Source organism: Leuresthes tenuis, unplaced genomic scaffold (assembly GCF_036924035.1).
Source record: "Leuresthes tenuis unplaced genomic scaffold, fLeuTen1.0.hap1 SCAF_12, whole genome shotgun sequence".
Classification (NCBI taxonomy): domain Eukaryota; kingdom Metazoa; phylum Chordata; class Actinopteri; order Atheriniformes; family Atherinopsidae; genus Leuresthes; species Leuresthes tenuis.
The window spans coordinates 20077672-20104408 of NW_027325366.1; the positions used below are offsets into that span (position 1 = coordinate 20077672).

General features: G+C 38.4%; 1 protein-coding gene across 1 annotated transcript in view; it reads left to right on the forward strand.

Annotated features, from left to right (window-relative positions):
* The window catches only part of LOC140319374 (glypican-6-like), a 77661-nt gene that overhangs the window by 45924 nt on the left and 5000 nt on the right, over window positions 1–26737 (forward strand). The window contains exons 5-6 of the mRNA XM_072396980.1: window positions 5662–5792; window positions 6431–6574. Of these exons, the coding sequence (XP_072253081.1) occupies window positions 5662–5792; window positions 6431–6574 (275 nt within the window). The remainder of the gene's footprint in view (window positions 1–5661; window positions 5793–6430; window positions 6575–26737) is intronic.

The following is a 26737-nucleotide window of genomic DNA, read 5'->3' on the forward strand; positions in this document are numbered from 1 at the left end:
CCACAATCAGTGGTATTATTAGGCTCCCATCAGATCCATAGTGGGTTTTCCTGATTCTTTGAGGTCATCAGTTAGATCCATAATAGTAAAGAGGGCATGTTTAGCACAGTGGCTTATGGAAAAAAATCTGAAGATAATAATAGAAATCAGTGACCACAAGCTTAAAAATAATATGCTCTTTTTTTCAGATTTGAATAATACTGTTACTTTATAATCTTTAGATTATAGATAAATAGACAAATTGCCCAAGTACATAACAATGAGTGAAACTTTGTTTACCAACTTCAGGCAAGCTACTTATCTAATAAAAATATCTAAATGTTCTTCATGTAACAAATATGAAACTAATATGACTGATGAAATATGTAAACAATAATTAATACTGTTTATGTGTGTTATGTACATAGTGACTATAGATAATGTTCCCACCTGTAAGACTAATCTTTAAAACTGTAAGCTGAGAAGATTACTTTACATTATACCCGCCACACTCTGGAGTTATTTCTGACTGACAGTTAGGACAAACTGTATCATTTTGAAGTTTACCAGTAATGACATCCACAGCAATGGCATTGATTTAGTTTTACAGTTACCTGCTTGCCTAAGCACTCGGTTACATGAAGATTTGGTTGAATTGATTTTAGATTTTTCTTTTCCCACCTGCACAATTACGAATCTGCTGCAAAAAAAAAGGGGGTAGTGTCTATGAGCATGGTAGCCCATCACTGTTATTTCTCAGAGCTGCTCAGTTGTTGAGCTGGTCCAGATCACCTGTGAGCTTTGCGGTAAAGGATTCAAGATCCTCAACATTTTTATGAGCAACATAATTGAAACAGACTGCTCAGAAAGCTTTGGCTGAAAATGGGACATTTTTCAGGTAATCGGTGACATAATCTTATCTTGAATAGCTGATTGTTAGACCACAGCTGCTGCATGCGATTAGAAGAGCGGTCCACTACAGACACTACTTCACTGTATGGCTTTAACATAAGAAGTCTAGCTTATTGTTTGGAGTGCTGTAATCCTTTAATTGCAAAATGATAGACTAATAGTAAAAAGAGAAAGATGAAAGTCTTTATTTCTAAAGACCATGTTTCTTAGGCTTAGGCACTTTTCTGGTGGTGATTTCTGCTAAATACCAAGATTGTCCTGCTGCACAAGTGCCAAGATGATATGCTGATGCTAAGGAGGCCATATTTAGTCTGTTCACTGATATGCTTTGGCCTGTTGACACTCAAACATTAACCTATCATCACAAAAAAAATATGGTAATGCTCAAGCTGTCGGGGATACCATAGTTTTGCTGGTCTGTGATTCAAAGTCAATGACAAATTTACATTTTTGCAATGCGATTGTACAAGATGAGAATCCCACGGGTCATAAAAGTTTTGTGGATATCCTCTCAGTTGTCATTGAGAAATTTGATTCCAAAACACTAAAGAAAGTACTACATACAAGTTATGTCATAAGACGCTTAGAGGTTCACAATACAATATTGTGAACCTTTAAAAAAGTAGCAAATAACTGTTTGCTATGTGAGGATCTAGCAGTATATTCATATTTGTTCCAGGAGTGCAACTCTCTCCCTCTGTTAGCAGAGCCCCTGCTGTGCAGAAGAGAATGAGTGGACTACAGGTAGTTCTTCACAAAATAAGCCACGTTCTTTAGCTAAAAAGCCTCCCGCGAGGTTTTTCAGAAAAATGATGGGCTATTTCAGGTTTCACTGTCTGTTTTGGCTTGGCTTGTGATGAGCTGATATTCTGCTTCTGTAGAGTGATATCCAGTACTTTTCTAAGGCTGTGTATTGGCTCTTTAAAGTGAAAATTCTATAACTCATATTGGCACCGAAGGAAAAACGCCAAAATTCATTAGGATTGAATAACTTTGGACCTTGAGTGTCTGTAGCAAAGGTCAAAGCAATGTTTTAAAAGGTATTGTATCTTCACCAAAAATGTCAGCCACATGGAGGCGCGATAGGAAAAGTGCTTCGAGAATATTCAACATCATTAGGATCAATGCTGAATGGGAGTTGACAACAATGCATTTTTCCGTTTTCTACTTTTTTAAATACAGAGAAACACTGCCTTGTAAAAACTCAAGGGGCAACAGAATGGCAAAGAAATTCAACTAAAACTACTTGGAAGACATGCAAAAGCTGGTATATGGGTATATGCGAAATGAAAGGTCACAATCCACTACATCATTTACTGGCTTAACTTAGCAATAGTCCTTGTTGTGTATGCGCTGACAAAGTCGTTGGTGGTCTTTTCTGTGTTTAACTACTCTTAGTCCTTGAACGCTTTTTTGTTTTTATTTTTTATTTTTTTGCATTATGTGGTAAAGTGTCTGTGAGTGTTTGTGCATACGTGTATGTTTGAGGACTTTATCTATTGGATCAGGACAAATTGTGACCAAGAAACGATGGGCATTTTTTTTTTCTTCTTTGCTGTGTCATAGCACTATTAGTTGGTTGACTGGGCCACAGATGAGCTATGCTTTACAGAATCAAAATTACACTGGAGCCATTTTTCATCCTGGGGAACTCTTCAAAGGCAAAGAGCCATAGATGGGCTTGTTCACTTTCCTTATTTGTCCTTGTCTGCTGGAGGTTGCCGCTGGCTGACATAGCCTGATTTTAAGTGGACATCAATCTCGATAAAAAGGCAGAGCCCAGAGTAATATTACCCTGTCCATTTTTTTTCAGCGGTTTAGTGAGACACAGCAAATAAGGAAGTTTTGTATCAAAAGAAATATATTTGGATCGTACTATGACTTTACGTCATGGTGACTTTAAATTTTCCAAGTCCCTGACAAGGAGGTCCAATTTGTTTTTAAAAACACACTTCAGAATGGAAGAAGATGCATCTAATTAAATGGCTGTGTTATGCTGATAAGATTTCCTCTCACTGGCCAGCAGCCTATCTCAGCACTGCAAAAAAATGATGCAGGGAAAATTTGGCTCAGTGTGGCAGCAGTGCCACAGCGGACTGGACTTCACGTACTCCTCATAAATGAGAATCATTAATTCTCTGTGTGGGTAGTTTTTCACATGCAATGCAGGAGTTTCCCTTCCTCGGGGACAAAGCCATACCAACCCTTGATTCTTATTCTCCTGCTCTTCTCCATTCTCTAGTCTCTTTCTTGTCTCTCTTGTCTCTGTCTGATTTCCCTCAGTGTAAAGACAAAGTTCCAGCTATCTCTTTGTTGAGCCCATCTGATAAGTTAGGGATAAGTCAAAACTGTTGGGAAAGATCATTGTTGCCGCTGATGCTTCGAGCTTTTTCCTTTCTTTTTCTGCACAAAATCAGTTGTTCTCAGTTGGCTTTGTAGGTCTAAATTGTCAGTATTTGCACTTGGCAGTTTTTAAGCTTAGTCTCGAATATTCCATGGGTTTGAGCAGATAAACCTGAGGCAACTGAATTAAATGACATGATAATCACATTAAATCACAAAATGCAAGTCATTTCCACAAGATCAAGTATTTAAACTAAAGAGCAGTGAATGAAGACTGAGCAACATCAGAGCTGTCAGGCGTGTTGTAAAAATCCTAATGTATTTTGTCTGATCTTTGTGGTGACCGAGGCGTTATCTTTTACAGACCAAGTGGTTGCACAGTGATGCAACTGAGGAGCTACTCATTTACTAGCTAACATTTGGTACTAAACCAATCTGTATATTAAGATCTCAGCAAGCGTCACAGGCCATCTACAATTCACGCTGTAAACAAACAAAAGAGCTCTTCAAAGACTGCGACTTCAACATAATTGTAAAGGAAATGGAGGCAGGGTTGAGCCAATGTTTTCTTCTTTTTTCTCCCTCTGCCATTAGTGATCCCAAAAGAATGAAAGTCTGGACAAGTCTGCTGTCGGAAGAACAAAAGTCAAATTTAGACTTTTCTTCTTTCTATTTGTTTGCTTGATTATGTCTTCTCTGTATAGCGTTGGTTTTCTGGTTTTCTTTAGCTTTCTTTTTTCAATTAAGATATATTAGGCTGGATTAGGTTAGATCTTATCTGTTCTGTTAGCTTTGGAAAAAATGAGGGCGGGGTGGTTGGAGCAGTAAGCTGTTTAAAGATGAAACAATAAAGAAAGAAAAAACAACAGGCTTCTTGCTGAATCTTTGTTTAGAATAAATAAACATTTTAAGAACATCACAACTACTTTAGAAATAATTGTTTCTATGGCGACCAAATGACAGGATGATCTTATTCAGTTACAAGGTAATTGCAGAGCCCTTATGACGGCCCGGTGGTGAGGTCTTCTCTTGGGAGGTCTGTGGATGGTGAAACCTGTCCTGACAGACTCCCTGTCTCCATATGAGTAAGTGATTTGGTGATGTCCAGTTCTCTGTGGCATGCCATTAAGCTCAGACCTGCCATTACTGACAATGATTCATTTCAATATAAAAACCATTGGGTTGAGAGCACTTTAGCAGTTTCACATCAATATCAATATATTCTCTTAACCTCTTCTATAATTGAGCTACTGTGAATTCTGCACCACTGACATTTGTCCAAGTTAAATATTTTGACCGCAACTTCTTTTTTTAAACCGGCCAGAGGCGGTAATTGAAAGTGATGAAAACAAATGGAGACAATAATGGCATGTGTCTCATGTTCAACAAGGCCCTCTGGCTTGTGTCCTCGCAATTTAATAAACCGTTGACCTTCCCACAGCTGATGTGCTGGGCTTTCAGGTTTTTTTTTATTTTTTTATTAAATCAGCGACTCATCAGCAGTATTTGCTATTTGTTGACTTGATTGAAATGCTCTGCATAAAAATTGAATTTGCTGCAATAAACATTTATACTCCCCAGGGTTGGTTTGAGGATTGTGATGAAAGGACAGTAGTTGAGTTAGTTAAATGTTTGTAAAAAAGTTAACATTTATGTTAACATTTAGAGCATAAATGTTAACATTTGGTGTTTTCTTTAATTAGTTAATAAATAGGCAGCATTGGAGTATTAAAAGAATTTTAAGTAGAAGTATGGATTAAGGAGATTAGTACACTATTCTCTGTGGAATCAGTCTTTTCTCTTTTTTTCTCCCTGAATAAGCTGGCAGAGCCCTGACTACAGGGCACGACGACTTGAGATGACAGAAGTAAATGGGGAAAAAGAGCATTAACCAGTTTCATAACCTATGTACTGCAGTTTGCAATCCACATCAAGATCAAAAATGCAAGTAATTACGTATAACACTAGCAAATATACACTATATAAAGACAGTGCTTATGTACTGAGCTGCAACTCTTTGGAAATGTTTTCATGGACCTAAGTGGAAACTTTTGATTGTTTTTGATGGTACTGTGCAATTTGTTTTTCTAAATTTGCTTTTGTCAGTATAGTATGTGCTCTCGTGCTTCTACTACATGGGCTGTGACACATTCCTTACCAAGGATTTGAAGAGTGCCACATGATAAAGCTGTTCAAACACTCACCTTTCATCTCTACATCCAAGTCCGCTGAAGTAATTTGATGAGTAGATAAACATCCTTGTATAGACTTTAATAAATTGCTGCATTTAGGACTACTTTTGTTTGTACATTGTTTGATCACTCGGATAGTGGTGAAGTGTTTCTTCAATTGAATGTGAGTCGGATTGAGCCTCTTCTCTCATCCATCTGACAACACACTTTCTTTTTTTTTTTCCTTCTGGGACAGATGCCATGCTGCTGGTGGCACAGAGGCTGGAAGGGCCTTTCAACATTGAGTCTGTCATGGATCCCATTGATGTCAAGATTTCCGAGGCCATTATGAATATGCAAGATAACAGTGCCCAGGTCTCCTACAGGGTAAGTCAATTTCCCAAAGAAGAAATGTAACACACAAGACAAGCTGTTAAAGTCCACCTTTATGACAAGCTGAGGAAGGAGCCTGCTGGAATGTTTAAGGTGTGTAATACAACACGTTCTAATTATGTCCAAGTTTAGGCCTTGTATTTGAATTATATGTTTCATTTTGGTCAGATAATCTTAGTTCAACTAACAGTAGTTAATGTGTTTCCTGTGTTTTACTGCATTTTTTCTTTGGCCACAAAATTGTAGTCAGAAAGAAAAAAAAATGTAGGTGGTTGTGAGGAATATTTTTCTGCCTACACTGATTTGGATGCCAGTTCCCTTTCAAAGCTAAATGCTCCGTTGGCTTTCCCATGCAACAGATGCAGTTTTTGTTTATGGGTTAACTATATGCTGTGTTTTCCCAAAAGCCCGTAAAAACTAAGCTCTACAACCTTAAATAGCATCGGTCACAGCTCCCAGCTGACTCACCTATCGGTGCGGTTACCTCAACTTGACATAGAGCACTGTCACACCGGTTGTGTGGGGAGAATGCTTCACAAGACCTTAACAAAACAGCATGTTTTCCCCTATATTCTGCATCCCAAGTAATTCAAACCGCTGACAGCTGGGTGCCCATGTTTTTGTAATTGCAGGTTTTTCAAGGTTGTGGTCAGCCAAAACCCGCAGGAATCACGAGGTCTACTCGTGGTGTTTCGGATGTGTTCAACGCCCGTTTCAATCCCTACAGCCCAGAGGAGCGGCCTACCACCGCAGCTGGCACAAGCTTAGACAGACTGGTAAGGACACAAAGCCAATGCTGCTGTTTTCAGGAAAGATACTGCTTCAGCGTCAGCATCATTTGTCTTTCTGTCTTGACACTGTTGATTAAAGCTGGTGATTTGCCATCGTAAGCCCCTTGAGCCGGAAATTAATTCTTTGTACTTGTCCTCCATTCAGACCCCTCTATCGATTTATGTTTGTTAACGAATCAACAGCTTTACGCCAAGAGGGTAGCGGAAGAAGGGTTGCGATCAGTGTCCTTCTTGTGTCTGTGTGCTTGGCAAACAGAGAAGAAAAGGATGAAAGTAGATGGATAGAGTTTGTGGGGCTGACCATAACAATTCTTGCTCCAAAGCACACTTTTATTTTCTGTTTGTTGTTCCAGAGGATTTTGAAACATGGATTTTCATCTCGAACAACCTTGAAACTTAAAATGCTGCATCAATTCAGCTTGGAGACAAATCTCATCGTGGATTTTCTTTGTAGTCATCCTCATACGATTTTTCAAGGAAATCACAATGAAATGTACCTCAGTTACGATGATATTTATAGATATTAACAGCAAGTGTTAAAAAGATGTTAAATCAAATGTCTTAATGCTTTGTGTCCAAAATAATAAGGACTGATTAGGATGGCTAATTAGGACAGCAGGTTTCTTCTGTCATTTTTCTAGCTTTTGAATCATGCAAACATTAAAATAGATATGTGTTTGATGTTTAGTTAGTTATTTCACAGTCTAGTTCATTCTCAATTCATCTTTGCCGTCTTCAGTAAAACCGTCGCCATTTTTAACTTTATGTATACATAATTTTTTTTCTTCCACCTATACTAAATTAACGAATGTCTGTTTTCCTGCCTTTATGCTGCAAACCAGCGGATTGTTTGGAAAACGATGCAGCACAGTGTAAGATTCAACATTTTATACTTGTGTTGTTTTTCTTACTTTTAGTTCTGTTGTTTGGTGTTCATGTATGCTTTAAGACTGGAAGAAAGTGTATCTTTCCATGCTGCGTGAGTGTTTGGAATTGCTGCATTTCCGGTGAGCATGCAGTGGGACCTGATTCAAGTGGTATGTAGCATATAGCGTTGGTCACATTTTCATCTCGCATGAGATCTGGTGCTGCATACAAAAAGATGTTTTCTGTGATTTCTTGGGAGGGAACCGTTACAGTCATGATATTAACAAATAAGGCTGGTGTCTCTTGTCAGGTCCAGACTCCTCTTCGAAACCCAACTTGCACTCCTGTCATCCACCACATCTAGTCAAGACTCATCATAGTCACTGTCACTAATAGATTCAACTGCTAGGAGAATCCGACCAATAAGGAATTGACCAACTCTGTAAGACTGGTGAAATGTCCATTTTAGTTATGAAAAACTGAGCAACTAGCATCTTGCATAGTGATAAAGGTGATAACAGTTTTTTTTTAGTGTTTTTTGACACACTATAACTGAAATGGTGTATATGAGCATAAATTTGCAGATCCATGCTGATCCGGGCACGGGGGGGTTAAGTTTTAATTTTTTTTTATTTGTTTAGTTGGCTCAGTTTGGCTCGAATCTGTAGTCACAGTGGAGATGTAAAACTTAAATTTTATAGTTCTCAGTGACTGTTTAATTTAAAAAAAATATATATATCAACATTCCTATTCGCTGTTTGGACTTGTCACACTGTAAAATACATTAATACATCTTTTTTTTTTACTTAAAGAAACCAAAACATTCTATAAAGTCAACATTTATTTTCCCATTGGTGAACTTGTCAGACTTATCTCCACAGCACCATGTAATAGTTGAGCAGTGGTCTGGCTGCATTTTGCCACCGTCATTACAGGAGCAAGTAAAAAAAATATATATATATTATTTTTTGTATTCCTTAAAACTAATCACAAATGTCTTGGCAGCACTAAGCCCAAAACACAACAATGGTGCTACCTGCAAAGTTGTGTTTGAAAGGGGCTTGTTTTGGTGGAACCTATGGGCATACACAATCCCGGGTGGAAAGAAAATGTTTTCAACATACTCTTTTGTTGGTCTTTCAAAACATTCACAGAAATCACAGCATGATTCAAAGCTTCATCAAAGCTTGCCATTTTCAGTGAGTTACTTGCAAGCTAGGAATGCTGTTTGCTATAGCAATTTGTTTTTTTCAAAGTTAACTTTATAAAGAGCCAACAATCAGCATCTAGTCAACCATGCCAGACGCAGAGAGTAGATGGCACGTTACTTTTTTCTTTGCATATTCTGGACAGTTTGATGAATTCTCACTCTGTTTTTGGCTTTATTTGTTGCCCCGATAATTAGGAAAGGAGCCTCTGCTTCTAAATGCATTCTTCACTCTTATCTTTAACTACATTTCATATTTAAAATATCAACTTGAAAAAGCATTACAGTGTCCATTCATCCATTCATTATCAAAACTATAGCAACAGAGAAGGTCAGGCCTCGCAGTTTCCAGCAACATCTTCCAGCGCGGGGGATCTCGAGGGAATCTCGAGCTACTCCCAACATGAGACTTTTACTCTTCGGTGAGTCATGGTTCAACCCCGCAGCCTCCATTTAACTGCTTTGCCAGGTAGACCTCTAAAATAAGGAGCTAAAGGAGGCATCTTTATCAGATATTCAAACCACCTCAGCTTTCCCCATTGTGGAGGAGCTACGGCTCTTTTCTTAGCTCCTCAGATTTTAGACCTTCTTGTTCTATCTTGGAGAACAAGCCCAGCAACCCTGCATTGATAACTTGTTTCATTTGAGCTGCTTGTATTTGCTTTCTTGTTCTCTTGGTCATTACCCAAGGTGAGGACGGAGACATTGAATGCCTAGTAAAACAAGAGCCTCATCTTTTGGCTAAGCTCACATGCTGTAGGGCTTCAAGGATAATTGTCATCCTCCCCTTCCCTGCCTTTTGAGGCTATGAGTCATCTTTCCATTTAGAATTTGAGTATACAACCTTGGAGTTGTCGTTCCACCTATTAATGTTGTCTGCCCAACACCTGAGTTTGCAAAAATCATTTTTATGATACTACAATTATACATTGTGAGGTGAATCGAGTGAATAGAAAAAAAAGGCTTTTTATTAAAGTAAATGTTGGAAAACCTCCAGCAGTTATTAGTTCCCTTTGAAACTCATCTGGTCATAGTACAGTATTATATCATGATGCTGCTTTCCTGATTTGGTCACAATTCTCAATTGTCTTCTTCTTCTATCTTTCATTAACAGTGCTTCGTGCCTTAATTAGTGTGTTGCGGCGTTTTGTGTGTTTATGCTGTAGAGCTCAAACACACTGAGGTATCAAGCAAGACCACATCTTTGTTGTCCCACACACTGTCCTTGTGTACATTCTGGCATAGGATTATTACCTGTGACAGTGACAGTGTTGAGTTGACAATAGTTTAGAGTGTCCTTTGATAAGACCTTCTTGTCTGGATTTACTGTGAAGTTTGTATATGAGCAAGAATGAGCAAGGGATGGCAGGGAGTGCCTGCACTCATTTCTTCTGTTGCTTATACAGGAGCCTGGAGGAATAGGCCCACCCCCAGCTCAATGAGCCATGACTGTTTAATTGCCTGACATTCTGTCAGAGCACACACCCTCAAAACTTTGAGAGAAATGGAGATTTTCAAGTCCAAAGAGGGGATAAAGGCACAACACACTGTCAGGCTCAGAGGCGAATTAAAGATAAGAAGTGGAGCTTTTAATTTGACATTTGTGAGCAGTTTTATGCAGTTCAATTTAGAGTTGTTTTATTGGTCCCTTTTGTCTCCCTTGTATTATACATGGCTTACATTTTATATGTATAACACACGGAGCAATAATGAGAACATGTTCCAAAGAGGACTAGACAATGGCAGAGCCTGTTTGGAAAAACATTTGTCAAAAATTAGACCTTTGATGCATCACGGGTTACGGTTCGGATCTCTGCTGGGGCTTTTCTGTGTTTGGCTTGCATATAATTCTCATGCTCGCGTGGGGTCTCTCCTTATACTTTGTCTTTCTTTCACACTCCAAAAATATGCAGGTTAGGTTAATTGCCAGTCCTAAATTGTCTGTAGGGGTGAGCCTGCATTGCTGCTTGCTTCTGTTCAGGGTGTACCCTGCCTCCTCGCCAGTGGATGCCGGAATATGCTCCAGCTCCCCTGAAACTCTAAATTGGATAAAAGCTATATGGTTGGATGGTTGTTTTTGCATGGCTTTCAGAGAATAATTTTTTTACCACATGTGTAAATGAGATGTATTTGTACCAGGAAAGCAGAACACTTCTCTTTTATATTTAAGTCATTGCAACAAAACAAACAACAAAAGTAATTAACATGTACATAATTTAGTATCATTAGGTACTAAAACCCTTTATATCTAACTGAAGTTTCTTTCACAAAGAGATACTGAGGTCAGTCTGTAATCTTTTTTTTTTTTTTTTCCGAAAAGTATAAAATTCTTACAAATAGACAATGATCCACCTCGTATTGAACAAGCTAGTTGTGCCTCACGTTGTTTGATCCACCCAAATCCATCCACCAGTCCCGCTATCCATTTTCTACAATTTGCCAAAAGCTTTTTGCAATTCACAGTCACTGGGAAATGGAAACTGTTCCATCTCCCATCAGACGACAGTTTAAGTCACCCTCGACAGGTTGCAAGTCCATCTCAGGGCTGGTAGTCCTGTTCCGGTTCTAGATATCAATTAAGTAATATAGTCGCAATTTACAAAATCTGCCATTACTCTTTGTTTTTTTACTGCACACAAACATGATTTAAGGTTGATAATTACTGACAGACAGTGCACATCAAATGAAAAAGCTACTATTGTAAACAAACCGGGGGCTCTGCTTTCATCCACCCAGATATAACAAACTCTTGACTTCCGTCTCCATCATTGTCTGTCTCACCCTTTTGCACAGCCAGAAAGAACAAACATTTTGAAAGTCAACAATCAACAGTGGCTCTCTAGCATGCAGTCAGGCAAACACCCCGAAATTGTTCTGAAGTTGCTGCGGCAACTACTGACTGCTGCTCAAAGGAGGAACAGAAATATACTTCTTATAAAACATTGTGGAATATTTTCCTCAGGCAGGCTGTTGGCCCTTTATGTAAGGGGTCTTTCAACCAGCAATTCTATGATAATTCATAAAGGTTGGTAAGATGATAGGAATTATATACTTGTCAATACTTTCAGAGAAACAAACTACAGCATGTCATGGTAAGACCTCAGGTTGTGTTAGTTCAGATCTTGTTTGGAATTTATAGAATATACTGCAATTTTTTATTTTTTTAAATGTCTTTATTTTCAATAGACCGATAAAGGGTGTTGAAAGCAAGTGTTCAATTTAGAGCTGTGCATGTTCTACAACTAACCAGCTTTCACTGGTGCAGAACAGAGTTGTAGCCCTTCTTAATACGCCTAAAAAAAGCTCCATTTATCAAAGCATTTTTTCATAGTATCAGTTTTCCTGATATCATGCTGGCTGACAGACAAATATGTACATTTTACAGTAAATTTCTGTAAATTACAACAATGTTAAAAGCTGTAAACATTTCCCCCAGTATGGTGCAGCTTATATATTGATACTGCAAGACACAGAAGAATCTGGTTCAGATTTCTCTGTAATTTTTATAAGGATTTGCAATGTATCTTACTCAGGTTCAAGAGGAGCTCTACCTGCAGCTTAAGGAAAAAATAGCCACAAGTGACAAACTCCAAAAGTGACATACATTGGTCACAATGAGGGTCAAATATCCAAGTGCTATGTCAATAAGTAAACCATGCTTTCTAACTGAGCGGGACTTGCAGAAAATAACCCAAAGCCATCCTCCTCACTGCAACATACTAAATTATTCTTTATCTCGTCCTTATCATGTGCACACAGTTTGTGGGTGACCGTTAAGTCAGAAAGAGGCAATCGACTAGCATTCTCAGTAAAAAAAAGGTGACAGAATGGTGGATCAATGTATAGAATGGATGCCCGGTAGCAAGGAAGTTTTGCACTTGTTTTTTTTCAGTTTCCTCCAGGTTAGTGATTTTTTTTCTCTCTTTAGGCAGTCCAGTTTCCTACCATGAAGTCAATAAATAGCTGAGACTGTTTGAGTGTTCAATGTTTGTTGGCTTTGTGACAGACCAGTGAATTGTCCAAAGCTTTTCTTTGCTCTTTGACTCATAAATGTGCTTCAGCCTTCCATGACTCTGAATAGGCTTGTATGAAGTAACAAGTAAACCAAATGTGAAAAAAGGAAAGTTTTCTGTTTGATTTTGAGGATTTGCAAGAAATGTCAAGAACAGTTCATCAACTTGAATACTTGAACTTATAATGCTGTGATGTAGAAACTGGGATTTCACCTCTATCCTCTTCTTGCTTTTGATGTTAAGATCAATAATTCATTCAAACAGCAAACGGATAGCTTGATATAGTGTGACAAGTAAAACTGTATGTTCGTGGATACATTTGTTTAAGTTAGAAAAAAGAAAAAGAGTGGTTTGTGAAGTCAGTTGTCAGGGACGAAAAAAGAATCAGCCAAAAAAAAAAAGGGGAAAAGAAAACCCACAACCACTTCTTTCCAAAATCTTGACCCTGACATTAAATTTCTGCAGTCCAGGAACATGTCAAGCCACTGAAACATTCTTGTTTTGGATACAGCGTAATGGAAGTAAAGTGGGCCTATCCACAGCTCTGTCCTCTGAGTTGCATCTACAGGCTTTTGCCCAGCAAGGCGTGCAATTATGGAGATTCCACAGATTCTCGCATAACTGATACTTTTTGTATGACCACACAAAAATAAATAGTCTAGCAGTGTATATGTGGCAGAATACTTCAGGAAACTGTTTGTGAATATAACAATTGCCTGGGTTGGAGCTGGCACTCAGGTATGAACATTTGACTGCTAAAACAGAAGCCCCTCAAATTTCAAATACACATTTAGATGTGAAACACAACTTCTGCACCATGTGTAGATGGACAGATTATTTCTTCATGAAAGGTCAGCAATTTCTTTGACCTTTTCCCCCTTTCAGTTTATTTACCTGTGCAGTGCCAGCTCGCTCTCACAGCAAAACATGAAATGGTCACAAATCAGAAAGGTTTTGTCAGAGTGCGTTTTTTCTGCCACCGAGAACAAATGTCAGTATGATATATTTGTCAGTTCACGCGTCTAACAAGTTTTGTGTGTTAAGCCAAAGGACTGGGATTTGAAGGCCAGTAATCCAGGAAATTCATATTTTGATTTGATAGATCATTAAAGTGTCTGATTTAATGCAGTCCAAAGGGTTTACGACAACAGAACAGAAACTGAATCATAGATGACATTTCAAAGTAAATCCACTTTAAAACATCAGTGGTTGGGATGTGAGTAAAACTCATTTGTTCAGCTTGACACCCCCCCCCAACTCCTTCAACTTCAGTATGTAGACTTTGTAGTGTGTTGAATTTCACCCAGTCGTCGTTCCACGAGTATTATGCTAAATCTGGTAGCACTTAGTTCCTCTGTAAAGTTATTTTCTTCTCTAGTAGCACGAATCAATAGTTTTCTTGGCTATTTCACGTTTTGCTGTGAGACTCGGTTGGCACTACACACTTGTCATGTGTTTATATTTGTGCAGAACACAGATGAGTAAAATATAAAAGAACTCACCAAAGCAGACATGAGGTCAAGGCAACACATTTTTTTTTAGCAAAACAGCTGTGTTTACAGTCGCCGAGCTAAAAGAAACTTCTTTTTCTAAACAACATACCACGACGTGCTTTCCAGTACGAAAACTGTGGCACTGCACCACATGCAGATATTCAGCATTTTCCCATTTACATTTTTTCAAGGAAACTTAAACACAGCGGTACAAGTGCACTGTTGAGTGATACGTTCCTGTATACAAGCATTAACATTACTGCCTCGAAACTTCCCACATGCAGGAGCATTATTTACTTACATGGTCTGACCACAGGTCTTTAAAATGACATTTTTAAGCTTGGTGTTAGGTCTGCTTGTTGTCAGACAGGAAACCGAGGATCTCGGGTGGAGCTGCTCTGGTGAAAGGTTGAATGCTGGGAGCTGAGAGCCACAGATTTCCCGTGATTTCTCAATAAACTCTCCCTTTTTTCTTCTCTTTTTCCACCCAAAAAAATGTACCTGCTGAAACCCAAGACATTTGGCACGTCGGGCAGTTTTGGGCATGCACCACAATCGTTTTAATTTCAGTTTATTTATTTCACACAAATAAACAAAGTCGGGAAAACACGCTAAATATAAAGCTAAATGTGCATTTGAGATTAGAAAAAGCCCTTTAGGCTTTTAGATTATATCTCAACTTCACAAACATCATGTAATCGGATAAAAATGAGCAAATATAAAACACATTAAAACTAAATTAAATGACATAATGGTACATCAAACAAAACATCATCATACATGTGTGTACAAAGGTAGAACATGCTACAACAAGTACAAACAAGCCCTTATGAAAGGCAAAAAAAGAAAACCATAATTAAGCTTGAACTCTACGGCAATATTTGAAATTATTATAACAAGTTGACTTGAAGACATTTTCAATGTAACTGTTTCATCGTTGCCCTTTCTTATATCATTATAGACATATAACACAGCTTTGTCTGGAATAATGAAAGATCCAGCAGCTCAACTTGTCTGTTGCTTTCCAATATGTACAAGATGAAACAGGCAAATGTATCCTCTTGTAAGGGCTAGAAAATAGATCCTAAAATCAATATCATGGGTGAATATGAATTGTCACTGATTGCCAGACTGAATCAAAGTTTGGATGCTTTTCTTGTGATTAAAGATGATAGTGTTGGAATGACCTTTCAGTGCCTGTTTTATGCGGTTTGTCAGTAAAATGTAGTTGTTTTTTTTTTTCTTTACATGTCAATCTGTACATATTGGTAAGATTTGTGTTGACTGACATTTCTTCAAATCCAGATATGAATCTGAGGGGTGCTGGCTTATTGTGGCTCACAAGCTAGCAGCGTGAGCTTATGCACTGAGTTATTTATTTAAAAAAGGAACACTCTGTGAGCTCTTAGTCATCGGTTTGATTCAGCCACCGACAGTATTGATCCACATGGAAAAGGTAGAGAAATGGCATGCAGTTGATACCCTGTTAACTCAGTCAGTATCACTGTCTGTGTCTTGTTTTGTGAAAGCGCAGCAGTGCTCCTTGAAAAGAGCATTCAATCATATCGAGTCTATATTAGGGTTTAAGAAAAGGCCAGTTTGTGTGGGTGTGTAACCATGTAGATGACTCCTTGCACACTACAAAGCGTACTGTTTGCACACTTCATGTGACTAGTAATCAAAAATCACCACATCCACCAATATATGTAAGCTCCAGAGTGAGCACTCATAAAAGTGTTACTTGAAACAAAACTAAAAAAAAAAAAAAAAAGGCACAATTGTGGCTGTGACTGTGGTTCTCTGATTGCATGAGTGAAAAGGCAAATCTTTTGAAAGGGAGAGAGGAGCTGTTTATGTAAATGAAAAGGAAGCAGAGCTCTTTTCATCGCACAGCCATCTCACTTATAATTATACAGTGTGTGTGACTAACATACATAGAGATGTGTTCCACTGTGACATACCTCAATCCAGCTGTCATAGACATTTCATAGAGGTTTCAATCATGCAACACTCCGAAGCTTTATGACCTTATGTTGAAAGTGATGAAAACACGCTGCGTTTGGCCAAAAAGTGCAACAGCCTCAGAATACTTGTTAGTGATATCATTCTTTTGACATGTCAAAACTGCTGAAACTGCCAAAACAATATTTAGAATAAGACTGCAGATTCCTTCTGCTGGCTGGGCTGAGCAGGGTAGATATATTAGGAGAATCAAGTAGAAGTAATACAATTTCACCTGACTGATTTATTCTCTGAGACAACCTCGTAACAATGTTAATGCGGTCATGTTGTATAAAGCAAAGGGTAACACTCCCCAAACATTATAATTCTGGAAACGTCACTATTTTCACTGTATAATCTAAGGCAGTTTTTACTATCTAAGGCTGAGTTTCAAGCCATCAATATGACTTGATATACAGCATTTGCTGCTCACTTAAGGTAAATCAGTGAAAATATGTCATAAGGGGAAACTAAGGGCAAACTAAGGGGGCTACATAGGTATTACAACTGCCAAGGCAGAAGCACCTTGTTCTGAACGTATGATCATTGTCATCCTTTGTCAGCAGTAGAGCATTCACAGCACAAGAACATTACATTCGACAAAAAAAAAAAAGAATTTGAGTTTGACGAATGCAGACACTGGCTCTCGGTTACTGGTTCAGAAAGTCACAGAGTCCTCAACTTTTCTGAGTACAAAGGAAAAAAAAAGACATTGTTTTGCAGCCAAAGATATTTCACAAGCCATAAGCACTATTCATTTAACATATTAAGGCCTGAAGGACTATATAAATATAGTGTGCCCTTGTTTAGAGTACATGCACACGCAGACCAAACAGTTAAAAATGGGGGAACCAAGTGCTGGCTGAAACCTAGGCAGCAAAACAAAAATGACACCAAGAGCCTTACACGCTGCAGGGTTCCACAAATTGCTTCTTTTTTACATTAATGTCATGTTTCAAGCTCTTTATCAGACAAAGCTGGAAAGCTAGCAAAGTCTCCTATCGGAGAAATGACTTTTAAGATAAAACGGCAAACTCCCCATCTGTGTACTTAGAGTGTGACTTATTTGGGATACAAAGTAACATGGGGACAATTGTATATATTGTAATGAGTCATATATGTAAAGTTTTGGACCATATATCCTTCTTTTGATTATGTAATTAAATGCATATGAATTTTTAGTGATGTACTGTGTAGCTGGTATTAAGGACTTTCAAAGACTTAGCATTTAGACTCAGATAGATTACTGATATTTGCAGAGCAAAATCTCCAAATCGCATAATTTAACCACTGACATTTTTGAAATTCAGATACACACATATGCAACATATATTTTGCATGTCGCCAGAGAGATAGAAAATGTTGTTGATTTGTTTGTTTGTTTGCTTGCTTGTTTGACTATTTCTTTTTTGAAGCAGGCTGTCATTATGACGATCCAGTCACTCATTCCCTCAGTTGTTAAAGTATGAATTGTACCTTTTCAGGTGAAAATCAAAGGCCAATCATGCCAGCATCTGTAGAGGCAAGTGTACATCACCCAACCTCTCACATGGACTAATGCTGGTGCCATGAAGGCTCTGCTGCTTTTCATATGTGCCAATACATTAATGAGGCACATTGGCCCCATTACACTCAAGGCTGCTTGCCTCTCCAGGGAACAAGGGCAGCAGGGGAAGGCAAGCTTGCTGATGATTGCTCTGTTCTCCACAGAGCATAGCTTTCCTTTAATCATCTCGCGTTCTCAAACTTCCCCTGTCGTAGCCTTGGGCGAATCACACGCACAAACTCACCAGCGTTTCATCAATATTCTGTCATTTTTCTTCTCACTATGGGATAATTGTGTGATAAATTTTGCTCTTTATAATAAAACATATTGCCGAACTGTGCGGTTATCATGGGACGGAGCATATGGTTTGAGGCTATGATAGTCAAAATGGGCCACCGAATATGATGTACAGTGCTGCTCATTGACAGTATAGTTAACATGCAACATGGGCAACACTATAAAGTAGTCTGTCATAAATAAAGGAAATGTCTGCTCAAGATTATGTCGTATGAAGTTTGTACAAAAAATCTGATACAAGCAAGTCTATTTGGGACTCTTACACAATGTATATATAGGCATTACCCTTGATGTCCCTAAAATCACAAGGAATGACAACATCATTTTGTATGATTAAGATATTTTTTTAAGATGAATTTGTTTACCTTTGTAAAATGATCAATTAAGTATTTTGTTGTAATTATGCATCTCAAAGTTGTGGCTATTTTTGGAGTGATTTTTTATTCTATTTTTTTTCATGTGCGTTCTTTATTTTTTTACAAGGTACACAAAGATTCATTGTGATATTGAATTAAAGGCATGATGAATAGTTTTCCCTACAGCAGTTATGAACACTGCTGAAAGGGAAGCTATGCCTCTGGGGATTCACAGAGTTGAGTATTTAAATTCGGTTAGGCTTTCTCTACATGAAGGATGGAGTCAAACTTAAGTTTGACAGTATAATCGCACAGTATGGCAGTAAATTTGGCATTTCAGTGGTGCAACTACATCAACACACTGTACAGATTTTACAAGTTTTTACGGCAGGAGTTCTTAAGTATGGTTGGTCCGCTTTAACAATGTAATTTCCATAGATTTAGTCCGACCATTAAGATGGTTTCTACTGCATTTCCCTTTTAGTGTTAAGCCCAAGCCGGAAATCAGGAAAGATGGAAAATAATGTGTAGTTTCATACAACAGTAGAGCTTTCTTTGTGTTACCAGAGAGCTGCATAATAACAGTGTGACAGTGCTGTCACCAGGAGATGTATAAGAGATGTTGCCTGGGTTGATGCATTGTTCAAATGTCCATATCAAATCACACTGTAAAATTGTGCTGTGGCATATTTATTTAAGGACATAATCAGTGGTAATCAAGGGAAACAATGAGGGAGCTGCATAAAGCCTGGTGGCCTGCAGAAAGATGCTAAAAATGAATTTCTCATGAACATACGCTGTGTACCCAGCAGCAGAGGACCAAATCCTGCACCGCACCATCACATCAAACTGCATTTTAGACTGCCAGTGGTTGGACTGTTTTCTAACCACGACTTGCTCTGCCTTACCATAGCCATCTAAACAACTCGTTGAGGTCTTTCATGTCTCATCTATTGTGAAGTCACAAAGGGGAAGGGTTGCTTTTCCACTCTGTTGATGGATATTGATTTGATGAAAAGCAGCCCAAGTCTTTCTTTACTCCAATAGTTACCTGCTCTATGCAATGCTGCCAGTCACTCATGAGGTGAATGTTTCCAGTCAATGACAAAGGGGGGGCATGACAAAGTAGAGACAACTGCTTCCCAAAGCAATATCGCGGAGGTCATTTACAGGTATGCTTTGAGTTATCAAATGTGACTTTTGTGTACATCAGTACATAAGTGCATCAAAACCAGATGATAGGTCTTGGTTGAGAGTATTTATGTTAATTGGTTAACCTGAACTGAGGACTTTATGAGATGTTAAACACCAGGTTTAATAGCCATATCCAGGAGCATACACACATAGTGTCTCAATCTGCTGATTCACAACATTTTGGCAGCTTAATCTTATCAGTTTCAAACATCACCTTTAAGGAGTGCATTAGTAGTGCATTATTTTTCTAAGTTTGACTCAGCCAACAATAAAGCTCAATCAAGAATGTGATGAAAAGGCAGAGTTATTCTTACTGTGGCCTTCCTCCTGGTGAGAAACTATTCTGTCTCTCCTCAAAGTGGTCACTGGTCGTGGAGAGACTTGTGGCAAGGCCAAGGTCTTGGTATGAGCAGAACCGACTCCCTGACCTCTGTAATTGAGAAGCAGGAAGAATACTGCATTCGTATCAAATGAAAAACTATTTTAACGCAGACAGGACGAGCAGTTGCCAGGGAAAATAAGTTGATCGAGGAGTTGTCTGCCCCTTGTGGTTTAAGTGGTAGGACCTGCTGTCCAGGCTATGATTAGATTGAACTTGCTCTAAATTAGCCCAAACTTGCAGAAGAACGATACGCTCCGTGTCAAGCGGTGCTGACAACCTGCAGATACGTGTATGGAAAGGGACCGATTGTTAATTTAATCAGATAGAAAGGTGTTCTTAACATTTGTGAGAGGGAGGAAGGAACATTTGACAGATGACAGAGCAGCCATGAGGGAGACCGATCACTGAAGGTCAGCTTTGGCAGCTCAGTGAGCGCGATGTGTGTCTGTTTTTAGAAAAAAAAAAGACATAATCAAACAATATATTTCTTTTTTCCTATTGAAAGGTGCATAGCATGTCCAGGAATCATCCCACAAACCGATAACAGCTTACATTGTGCTGTTGTCAAGAGTGTGACTGCAGCTTCAAAGCAAGCCACACATCGGCTTTTTATTTCAGAATAAGCAAGGGCATCTGAAAACCAGTGGTCGAAATACAGTTTGCTCAAAAATTTTTGTCCTGAGCTGAGAGATGCTACACATCCATCACAATGCACAGAAATACACAATCTGCCTGTCCGCACGCTCTGCTGCATACACAGACAAACAGGATTGATGATGAGTATTATATAAAAAAAAGAACAAACATCTGTGGTGTCTGTAAACACAAAGACTTTAAGCCTGCTCACACCATTATCTCATTGACTCATACAGTTGTTTTTAGAAATAATTATTCTCTGTAAACATTTCCTCCTGTTTGACCGTTTGGGTTAGCCAATTCCTTTTTTCTGAGAGTAAACATTACAGTGCATATATATATATATACACATTGTTTGGGTGGATTTCATTTATGGGAAATGGAAGAAAAAAAAAAAGTTAAAGGTGAGACTGGATTAGGATCATAGCACATTAAGGTGTGAGCAGTAATACAGGCTACTTTTCTGTGCTGAATTTATCACATATTGTCCGGTGATGTCTAGCAGTTCCTTTGGCAATAAGAGAAATAAATTGCACAGCAATTAAATTAAAATTACACTTGTTATGTTATACTGTCAGAAAAGAACACTCACACATTTCTTGCTCATTCAAATTGGGTTGCTCAGAATATCGAAAATAAAGGCATGGAAAACTGTTTGGTGAGGACAGCTGTGAGAACTGTACAGAGAAGCCTGAGCAGACACTGCGGATCACAATGGAGAGAAACCCATGGATTTATTCTCAAATCTCCCCTGAATTGGAGTTCTGCTCCAAGATCACGGGTCAGCTAGCCATGAAACCTTCACTTTCACTCAGGACTAAAGTAACTGAGAGAAAGCGCAAACACAGAGGAGCCCCGTGCAGAGTCCTAGCAAGGAGGCAGCCAAAAGAGAAAAACAGAATGAAATAATTTATGGTTCATGACAGGAGGCAAGAAAACGTCTTGTAAGAGCAAGAAAAATGGGGCTAAGGTGGAAAGGATAGAATGAACAAAAGCACACCTCAACCTTTCATTTGAATCTTTCTCATAAATCTGTTTCTTTAAACTACAAGGATATTGACCTTTAAAGGTAATATTTTTACTATTGTCATTAAATCATATGCAAACATGAAAGCCAAGACTTAACTGATCATCCCAGCATGCATTATTTATGAGGCCAAATCCTTTTTGTGCCACAAACCTCTACTGTTTTCCAGCAATTATGAAAACAGCATTAAGGGTGTTTCCTGATGATAATAAACTCGAGCCAAGTTCAATGCAAATGCAAACATGCTGCACGCTTCTCTCAGTAATGCCCACTGCAGCACAATATGTGGATTAATCCAACAATTTAATTAGTAAACAGCAACATACCAATGAGACTAAAGTGTTGGAGGTTACAGCAAATTCATGACGTAAGTAAAAAACAAAGCGTGTACTGTGTGTACCCAGAATGAACATCTTCAGAACTGAGGATGACGTTTTACTGTACACTGCACATGCTTACGGCTGCCTCCATCTTTGCATACCTTCTTTCAGTGTCCTATACAGTGTACTCCATGTTCCATTGAATAGGTACAGTCTCTTACTCGACACTGTATGAATTTTATCTTGGTTGGCTGGACATCAACAGCTCACAGACAGAAACACAGATTGTCTATGAGCCAGACTGGGTAAACGTCCAGCTCCCCGTTGCGCCTTACGTTCCTTTGTCGATACTCTTGCAAGCAGTTGTTTTTTTAATGTGAGACCATGGGTTTACGATCTACCTTGGACATAATTTGTTTGAATATCTCATAAATAAACATAGATAGATATCTGTATTAATAACTCACATATTTATATGCATGGGTAAATTTCATCACAACTGAAGCACTAAAGGAGGGATGTACATGTCTTTCTTGAGTGACAGTTGGGTTTAATAGATTGGACTTTTGATTTGTGGCTATTTGGTTGGGCCTATTGATGTATTCATATCTTGTATGTTGGAATTTGTATCTGTAGCTTATGAATTTATGCCAGTTTTTGCAAGATGTTTCTTTTTTTTCTCATAGATTCTACATGTATTCATTTGGACAAAATTGCCTACAAGCAGTAAAGAATGCATAAGATTTGATGCATGAAACAGAAGTAGAGCAGCATTAGATGTGATACTTAATCTAGTCTTATAGTCATGTGAAAGGGTAATGCACCCTCTGTCAGATCTGCTGTTTTGCAAACCAAGATATAATAGTACTCATATAAAGAAATAATAAAGATAAATAATAACAAATAGACCACATGATTCAGTGGTTTGTAGAACTGCCTTTAGCATCAATAACTTGAAGTAATTGTTTTCTCTGTGATGGCATCAGTCTCTCACATCATTGTGGAGGAATTTCCTCACTACTTTGAACTTCAGTTCATCAGGGTTTGTGGCCACCCTTTCATGTACTGCTCCCTTTAGGTCCCACCACAGCATTTCAATCAGATCAGGATCATTGCAGCATCTTTTCTTTTTCAGCCATTTTTGTTATATTTTTTGCTGTATCATATTATATCATAACTTTCATAGTTTGTGCTGCTTGGGATCCTTTTCCTGTTGCATAAAACATTTTCAGCACTGCTTTAGCTGTCAGACAAATAGCCTCACATTTGACTCTAGATTACTTTGGTACATAGAGAACTTTATGGTCATTTCAGTTACTCTAAGGTGTCCAGGTCCTGTGGCTGCAAAACAAAGTGGACCCCTTCACCACCGTGCTTGATAGCTGGTATGAGGTGTTTATGCTGATATGCTGAATTTGTTTTTCTTCAAACACAGTGCTGTGCATTATGACCAGTCATCTCCACTTTGGTCTCATCTGCGCAAATGACATTGTTCCAGGAGTCTTGTGCTTTATTCATTTGCACTTTGCAAACCTAAACTGTGCTATCATGTTCTTTTTTGAAAGTTTAGCTTTCTCCCGGAAGCGCCTCCAAAATGCTCTTTTTCTTTTTCTAGTTTTACTGTGATGAACTTTAACATTTAACATGCTAACTGAGGCTTGTAGAATCAGAGCTGTAACTCTGGCTTTTTGCAGCTTTTTTGAGCACTGCCTGTCCTTGGGGTGAACTTGCCGCTCTTGGGATGATTCAAGACAGATGACGCTGTCTTGAATGTTTTCCACTTGTGAGAAATCTTTCTTGCTATAGATTAATGAAATCCAAATAGTTTAGAAATGACCTTGTAACCCATCTCAGACTGAGAGGCAGCATCTGTTGCTTCTCTTATATCATTGCTAATGTCTTTCCTCCTTGGCACCGTGTTAAGACACACCTGAATGCATCAGAGCAGCAACCTGCTGAAACCTCTGCTTTTATAGCGCTAATCATCCTGGCTGATTATCACTTAATCAAGTGTGTTTAATTAGTAGCACTTGGCTTCTATTTACCTTATTAATTACTCTGAAAGCATTAAGGTTGTACTGAGTTTTTCAAACGCAGCTTCTTTTTGTCGAATGAATAAACACAGTGTAATATATTATGTGTTGTTTTTCATCTCAGGTTGTATTTCCCTAATATAGTCCTAATAATCTATGAACTGAAAGAATGGGAACTTTCTTTTTTTATATAAAACTGCATCAACTGCAAAAACCAAAACATCTCTACGTCATGTCATTTAGTCCCGCTCTTTACCCAGAAATGATTAAAGACTTGTTAGTGTTTGTCAAGAATTAGAATATCTCATAAGGGCACCTAGAAGTAGCTGCTTGTGTTGAAACAGCACCACAGATAGCACGTATCACAGATGGGTCACAAGTCTATCACAAGACCAACACGGAGACAAACAACACAAACAACCACGCTTAAATAATGCATATGTGTTTTTATTAGACATCAATGAGCAAATTTGTGCGTTAATCTGTCACATTTGGCACATTTGCTGTGTCCGTGAAAGAACTGACACTGAGACATATATGTGCTGTTAATGTCTTTTAAAAATGTGTCTGCGTTCTGACAGCACCTCTGATCTGTAGAGACTCACATGTAAGCAGTGTTTTAATAGGATATTAAAGTAAATAATCATATTATCTGCCTCGTCAGCCCTCGTCGTAGACTGGAGGTAACACAGCAAAGCCATCTATGGTGTCATCACGAATTAGAGAAGCTATCACATATCATGATAACAGTCATTTGTTAGCATGTCAGCGAGAACAAATACAATGTTATATCTTGATATGAGGGGAGGAGGAGGGGGGGCTGTGTCTGTGATCTTCATTGTGATTTTAATGAGCATGTCACAGCTGTCAGTACTTTAATAGGTAGCTGATTATCACAAGAATCTTCTCACTGCTTTTTCACATACCAGGCTTGTACTGCAGTGGCTGTTCTGTATACACTGGAAATATTTGGGTTCTTTTCCTGCTATTTTTTTTCCCCCATTTCATAAGAGCATGAGGCATCTGTTTCAAGCACTTGGTCCATGGTAGACCACATGGAGTCAGATGTTCGCGAAACGACATCAGCAAACATTGCTAGGTTGTCATGTATTTTCTCACTCTCTACTTTTTCCTTTCTTTTTTTCCTCTGTAGTTGCGTTCATCTCCCTATTTCTCAGAAGCATAGTGCCATCTAGTGTGCATTGCAGTGAGCTGCATCGCCCCCACTGCTCTTGCAGTTGAGTTATTCATTCAACCTGGAATGGCATGAGAGGCAGACTTTTCCCTGGGTCATATTTACCATTGTGTGAAAAATCTCTACCTTTCTTTTTTACTTTTTTTAACTCCTCTTATTCAAGCACCCGACATCTGCTGTATTCTGAGTTAGTCAAGTATGTTTGTTTTATTCCCGCTAGAGTCTTTGGAGCTTTCCTTCTCATCTGTATTTGTATGAGATTGCTAAGACTGTAAATTTATTGTCATTGGTTAAAGACAAAAACACTGTGAAGATCAAAGTCCATTGTCTTTTTATACACACTTTAAATATAAAATTAATTGCACATTTTTGTGTCAGTACTACACATGAAAGTCATCTTAGCCTGCATGTGTAAATAATTGGAAGAAGTAAACTGTTTATCAGTTTTTCAGCTACATGAAACCTGGCTCTACTATGCTTGATTTAGGTGCTAATCAAATATGCCCATTGCTAAAATGTTAGGCATTCCTGATTGAATTACACATTTCACCCACCTTGCTCTGCCACGGGAGCCTGAGAAAAACGGTGAATTTCTTACTTAAACTAAACTTAATGTATGAGCTTTAGTCAAACATTGCCAGTCAGTCTCTTGTACTGAGTGCAGCCCTGACCCTCTGGGCAGTATCAGAGCCGCTGAAGTGTTTTGGCATCAGTGTGACAGGATTAACACATCAAAAGCAGTGTCAGGGCCTACAGCAGCGTCACACAGTCAGTACAGCACCTTTCATGTTCTGCTCAGGTTCACTACAATTTCACGTAAGCCAACAGCAAGTCAGACGGAAAAAGATAATGGGGCCAACCTGCTGCTATCACACTTTCCCTTAGCTTCAGTGAAATATATCAAATTCTATGTGTTTGATGAAAGATTGAAGTTCAACAGACTCAAGTCAGGAAACGATATCAGACTTTCAAGCTGAAATTATTGCTGCAAGCCTGAATGGTCTTACCCTACATGATGCAAACATAGGATAATTACTAACATAAAGAAAAATTAAACCTGAGGACTCGACGAGTTAAGGTGTCTCAGGTCTTAATCCAGTGGTTATTAATCCCTTTGCAATGACTTGAAGGTGAGGTAGATTTACAATCAAGATGCATCCTGAGTCGCGTTTCAAAGTTCACTTTGCACATAATTAAGTAAAATGCCAAAACAGACTTTTTCATATTACTGTATGTCAAAAATGTCATGGATATGTTTCAGTGCCTACTTTCTCTTGGATGCTTTTACAAGCGAATCTTATAAGTACTGATTTTTTAATGCTTTACAAAGAGGTTTAGAAAGAGGTTTCACCGAAGTATTGCCTTGTCGATATCAAAGGTCCAGGGTACATCAAATATGCATCCAGATAATGTTTCACTCTCAGTAGCTTTGTTTCTTGTGTTGTTATCAACTTTATACAACAGAGATTTTCAGGCTCTACAAGTGAAGTAAAGTGAATGATGGTTTAAGTGTACTGAAAATAAAATCAATATTTGGTGAGACCACTCTTTCCTCTCAGAAAATATGCCTCTTTGGAAGCT